Source organism: Anneissia japonica, unplaced genomic scaffold (assembly GCF_011630105.1).
Source record: "Anneissia japonica isolate Jap-2015-1 unplaced genomic scaffold, ASM1163010v1 scaffold284857_len6598_cov100, whole genome shotgun sequence".
Classification (NCBI taxonomy): Eukaryota; Metazoa; Echinodermata; class Crinoidea; order Comatulida; family Comatulidae; genus Anneissia; species Anneissia japonica.
Window position 1 is genome coordinate 1 of NW_022721202.1, and position 6,560 is coordinate 6,560.

A 6,560-nucleotide genomic window follows, 5' to 3' on the forward strand; every position below is an offset into this window, starting at 1 on the left:
TCGTCGGGGAGAATAAAAAAATTATATGTATTTTTTACATATTAGTAGACTCTAAAATCGATTAAATAAGCCTCTGAAACCCCTAAATTGTCAAAATTTTTAGGGGCTTCATCCCCAGGACCACTTTCGGAACCTTTTAATCGAAGCTCGACCACGCCCACTTTGCTTTTCCCCCAGTCAGGGACCTCGGCCCCCTCCGTTGGGCAAATCCTGGCGCCACCCCTGCCAGGTACCCATTTATAGTCCTGGGTAAAGAGAAGCAATGCAGATAATGTGCCTTGCCACAAGTGGAATGCACAGCGAGGGAATTAAAACCCTGACCTCAAGTTTGGGAAACCACACCGTTCCCACTGCTCCAAACCACTTCCACAAAAGGTACTTTCATTTAAGATTGATTGCATACTGTAGGTCTCTCAGTAAAGAGTGATTTTATTTAGGATTACTTTATTCCCAAATAATGTTGATTTCATAATGTAATTTTCAATCATAACTGTTTCAACTTAAACAATGCTACCTGTACCTAAATCGTATATAAACGTAAGAACCCAAATCACTTAGTATATTGGCTTGTATAAATATCAGCTTTCAGATAAAAACTAGAGTGAGAACGTGTTATAAATAATACCTTTCCTACACTCTTCGAATAAATTACACCTAAAGCTAGGCTCCGGAGAGTAAAATATTTTTATGTTGTACAAGTTACTGTACTGATTTTTCTAAAACCCAAAAGGGTGTATTGAAGAAATCCTCAGGAACAGTAAATGAAATACAGATTTTTGAATATTTAAAATCTAAGGAAAAATGGAGGTAACTACCCTTTTTTATACTTTTTGGCATACATATCAGTTTTTTTCCCACCGGAGGCTGGGCTTTACATTTCTAGCTAACAAATTTAGGGATTTTTAAAAGTAAAATGTCTGTAAATCATTAAAAGTTTTTTTTTTTGGGGGGGGGGGGTTCTGGGACTTACTGAATGTTGATAACTTACCATGTTTGTGGTTTTTTTTTTAGAGCAATTTAAAATGCTACTGCAAAGATTTTTTTTTTTATCTTAAAAAAAGAAAAGCCTGTATGTCTGATAATTATTTCAAAGAATAAGGAGCTTGGTGCCATGGGCCGACCGTGCCATTTTTATTGTGAGGGGTGTACTTTTTTGGGGGAAAATAGACAGTCAATCAGTTTATCAAGGTAAATATCCACTCAGACTAACATCACCCTTGATTCGTGTAATTTATTATGTGAAATGGGCCATAAAATGAAAGAAACTATTGAATTTTTGGGTGGCAGTACATCTTTAAGATTGATTTTATTACTATATTTTTTGTTGGAATTTGAGATTGGTTCAATTTAAGATAGTTTCCATATATGGATTGATCCATTTAAAGTTCTATCCTTACTATTAATGTTTATTGGTATGCAAATACATACCTGTGATTTGCCAATGTATGGGTGTGATATGACATCATCATTCCCATAATGAATGTGATATGACATTATTCCCGTATGTATGTGATATTACATCATCATGTCTACTGTATATATACATGTGATATGACATCATCATTCCCATAATGAATGTGATATGACATCATTCCAATATGTATGTGATATGACATCATCATTGCCATAATGGATGTGATATTACATCATCATGTCTATAATGTGATATGACATCATCATGCCTAAACATAGGAAATTCACACAAATTTGTCACAAAACATATGATAGAACTTAAGATCTACTTCATGCTATTTTGATATCTTAGTACAGTAATGTACCCAAATGGTTTACTTGCAGTGTTTTATTCTGAAGGAATAAAGATGGTAAAACAAAAAATTTAACAATTTGTTTTATTTACAGTACATTTCTGTTAGTGGCAAGACATTTGCTGTGCAAGTTGACTGTAATAAATTAGAGGTTCAATTACTTTTGTCTTGAAATTTACTTACTGGTTTCTCAATTGTAAATTGACTTTTGATATTATTTACAGGTCTCCCTCCAATTATAGACCATTTTTGGGACTGGGGTTTCCATGGTCTTAGGCTATAGCAGCTTTGGTCTCTAATTAGAATAATAAAGATAAAAGATATTTGTTAATATGGTACCACAGAAAAACAGTTTTTAGTTGGAGGGGTCTGTAATTAGAAGGAGACATGTACTTAGTAGCCAATATTTCACTGTCCAAAAATAGGAACGACTCCGAACAAATACTCTGCAACCCCTTTATTCAGGGGGTAGTCTGGTTTACCATACTATTATTACAAAAATGAGAAGTAAAAAGTAACACAAACACTGAAACTTTGATACAGTATATTCGTGCGCGGGATAAACGTTTCCTTTTTTCGGAACAAATCACGGAGAGAGGGCGCCAGAGATGTAAATAAAACAGGGACAAGCAAGCATGGCCGACGACGTGTCAGGGATCGTTGATGAAGACACCTCCAAATTAATACTTGAGCGGTTAAATGCTTTTGGTAAGTTCTTGAAGAATTGAAGTACATGGCACATCTTTAACGTGTACCATTTAGGCTAGGTACCCATGGGACATTGTTAAGCCCTCTCTTTACTTCAGACAGTTTACGCTGGTTAGGCCTAGGCTAGGCCCTCACATCCCCTCGACCAAGTAAAGTAGGCTTCTGGAAGCTAGGCCTAGTCTAGAACCGAAGTTTATGCATGAATAATGTATAGGCCTGGCTGTAGTAGGGATGCTAGTAAATGGTTGATCAACTATAGGCTGCACAGCCCCTGGATCATATGTATACAGGTTAGTTAGTTACTTATAAAATAATATTTGTTAATATTTTTCAATTTGAAATAGGTAAAAATTATGGATGAAAACAGTTATAATAGTAAGTGCAGGAACTCATGATATCTTCATAGTGTCGAGAGAGCAATGTAATGATTTAAACTAGTGATGATGACAGAATATTTCACCCATGTGTTTTTCTCTTGAATAGCCTGTGCTTCAGTTCAGTTCACCCTCCAATTCAGGACCAATTTTGACACTTGACAACCACACCCGTACGCAATTCAGCACAATGACACTGTGATTTTCAGACTGTATAGTAAGCCTGCGTAAGAAATATATCCTCCTCGCAAAATTTGACCTAGAAATCTGTCCACGCATTTCGGAAAATAAGGGCTGATTTCTGCGCATATTTTGCTGAAAATTAGGCTTCGACCAAATATTAATATGTGCAATTATGTAGCAATTACGATTCCGCATGCCTATTTTCCTAGTGATTTTCTGAGCAAATTTGAGCTGATTTTTTAGATATCCTCCGCGCAATTAAAAAACTTTACAGTATGGTGCGAGTTATGGGTTATTCTCTTAAATTTACCATTTGTAAACAGTGATCTCAAATTAGAGGTGTCTCTAAATGTAGGGTGAACTGTATTTATTTTGTTATTAATTTTGCTTTTATTAAATAGGAGATAGTTTCCTTGATGATGATTACAGAGAAAGAAAGAAAACAATCAAAAAGAAAAACACCAATGAAATAAATGAAAATGGAATGAAAAAGAAAAAGAGAAAAGTAAATTCAAGAACAAATGAAGTAACTGCTGACAGTGACAATGCAAATTCACAGAAAACCTACAAATTGTCTGATTTTGACAAAGAAATTGAAATTTTCAAACAATCAGAAGACTTAAAAAAGGAAGAAAAGGCATCAAAACGAAAAAGGAAAAAAAAGAAACCCAAGAAGGAAGTAGAAGTCGTCGTTTTCAATGATCCATCAAAGAGGAAAAAGAAACAGGTAAAGAGTCTCGTGGTGAATATCTTGGTGAAATGGGAGGGGTGGGGGGCTCGATTATTAAGTGATGGGGCACCATACATGCCAACACTTTGGTTTGATGACCTGACTTACAGCCAATTTTTGTTTTCATTTTTTCTCACATGCTCTCCCAGTTTACAAAGAAAATTGCATACATAGGCCTAGGTGTACTAAATCTTAATTGTTTTTTATTTGGCAATAAAATACTATGAAAAAACCTCAATATTATTAGGTTACCTTTCAATATTTTGCTCGGCAAAACTACAGCATAGCCTCTTCGTGAGTGGTGCAAAGTCATGCTGGCTAAATTGTATATATACACTGGCTGGATCATTATTACAAGGTGTTTAGTCAGTATAGACTATAAGCTTAATAATCATAAGATTTACCCTTATGATACAATAAATAGCTAAAGCTTCCAAGGTGTTACACCCCCCTTAACCCCCATGGAGAGACCCCCTCACCCACAGGCCAAGACCCTGGGTGGCACTTCGCGCCAAATTCTCCCGTTTTTTTTATATTCAAATTCTGGCATGTATGGGGCACTAGCTCACTAAATAAGGTGATTTGTGGTGAAGTTTATCTACTTGAGTGTGATTTTTTTTGCTTCACACACATTTATTACATGGTAATGCGAAAGCGAAATGTATGATATGATAATATACAGCCATTAACAAGAGATAAAAATTAGCATAACTGCTAACAAAAGGCACAAATAATATATTTACCAAAAGCATCTATGCAGGACAACAAATACATACAATGTATTGGGAGATAAGGTGGCGACAGATGAGAAAAAAAACCAGGGTTTTTTAACTGATCAAAAATGCAATTTTAAATTTACTATCACAGTATTTTAAATTATTATTATTGGTGATGGTGGTCCTTCCTTCATGTCTGTTACATGCTGTGTTGCATGCATTTTTACGAGTGTGTTTCGTGTGGTTACATAATTTGTGCAATTTATATTACATGATCAATGTATAGTGCGACAGAAAATCAGAATGAAGGTTTCCGAATTTTATAATTTATATTGACATTTTTTTAATGTAGGAAGAAGAGAAAATTGTTGATGATTCCAGGGATGGAATTATGAGTTTAAAAAAGGCTAAAATTGATGTTCATCAATTTGGTCTTGGTGGCTTTACATATGAAGATAAAGAAAAGATGGAAATGCAGAGAGCCATTAGACTTGGGGCACGGGTAAGCCATTACTGATCAAATTGCTAAAATTTATAGGTAATTTTTTGGGATCTTCATGGTTTAAAAAAAAAGCTGACCCTTGAATTTTGGGATTTTATGTCGGACTTGGCAACACAAAGTAGTTTTTTTAGCGTACCAATGATGAAATTGACAGGTCCCAAGTTAGAAAAACCCATTTCCTGGAGATTCGTTTAATGACATTGGGGGTGCTATATATTCCATGAGGAAAAAGTGTAGGTACCAAACGAAGAGCCATGCCCACCTCAGGCCCACAGTGATTGGTGATCACATTTTTCTAGAATAGGCACCTTTAGTACCCGGAAATGGCACTGTCAAGACTGCAAAAAATAATCGGCAACCAAAGTTTAGGCCTAAATTAAACAAAAAGATTTGTTTTTTGTTGAATTTACGGGAGATAAGTGAATTTCCGGGAGATTTTTGCTTGTTTGCGAGAGACCATACCGATTTCCGGGAGACTCCTGTTACTTCCGGGAGGCTTGGGAGCCCTGCATTGACATTTTCATCACAGGTAAATAGTACTACTGTAGTAATGTTGATTACCATTTGTTTACATTTATACAGCCTCTAAAGAAAGAATATATGAATTATAAGGAACTCATTAAAAAGCAAAAAGAGCAACGAGAGGCTGATGCCAAACAGAAGGAAATTGTAAGTAACTTTGATAGTTATTTAGTTATTATTACTTAACAGATTGAAATCTTATGGCAGTTACATATTAAGGAAGAGTTAAATATTATTTACTTTACTTGTACTGTATAATGTAATAACATTCGTAAATTAATATAAATATTCTCTTTCACAGAACCGCAAGTTAGGCATCAAAGTGAGCAAGAAACCAGAGAAGATAGTCCTAAAGTGAGAAAATATTTTATATTCTGCCAGTGGCGTATCTAGGGGTAAAGGGGGTGCTGGAAAAGTGGGAGGGGTCAATGATAAAGTGAGCGCAAACTAGCTGGCAAAACAAGCTGGTGGTATGAGTTGACTTTTTAACCAACTTAGCGTAAACCATTTTTTTCTTTAAAATTTCTAGTGGATGGGTGAGTCGACGGGGGGTGTGCGCCACCCCCCCCCCCCATACCCATCTCTAGATACACCAATGTAAGATAATCTGAGTAAGATATCTGTAGATCATCTAAAATCTTTCTTTGACATTTTTCTTCTTTTTTTTTAACTTGGCTAAAGGAGGGATCGGCTCGGCCCCCAATAAATCCGCTCCTGGTCATGACATCAAAGAAAATTTGATAGTAGGGAACTTGCGATTGCACAAATACAGTAGGACGTGGAATGTAATGATATCACTAAAAGTCATCTGCAACTTTCAATTTAGCCAAATCAACGTATGCAGAGATTAGGACGATCACGCACAAGTGATTTCCGTTCTAGTGTTGCATCGTCACACAAATCAAAAGCTCCAAAAGTCGACAGAGTTTAACAATTCAGTTTTTAACTTGGTTATTTATTATTGACTTTTCTTTCTATATGCAGGCACAAAGGCTTCTGGGTTGATCCTACACAACAGCGAGGTGTTTATATTGATGGACAAGTTGGCAAATTTAGACG

At 35.7% G+C, this 6,560-nt stretch overlaps 1 protein-coding gene across 1 annotated transcript; it reads left to right on the forward strand.

Moving 5' to 3' along the window:
- Window positions 1-2,354: 2,354 nt before the first annotated feature.
- LOC117111488 (uncharacterized protein C1orf131 homolog) lies at window positions 2,355-6,555 on the forward strand (the record flags this gene model as incomplete). The annotated part of the gene is made up of 6 exons (XM_033254407.1): window positions 2,355-2,474; window positions 3,433-3,758; window positions 4,830-4,979; window positions 5,562-5,648; window positions 5,803-5,855; window positions 6,486-6,555. Coding segments are annotated over exons 1-6 (759 nt in total), but the record flags the coding sequence as incomplete, so codon positions are not given.
- Window positions 6,556-6,560: the final 5 nt, after the last annotated feature.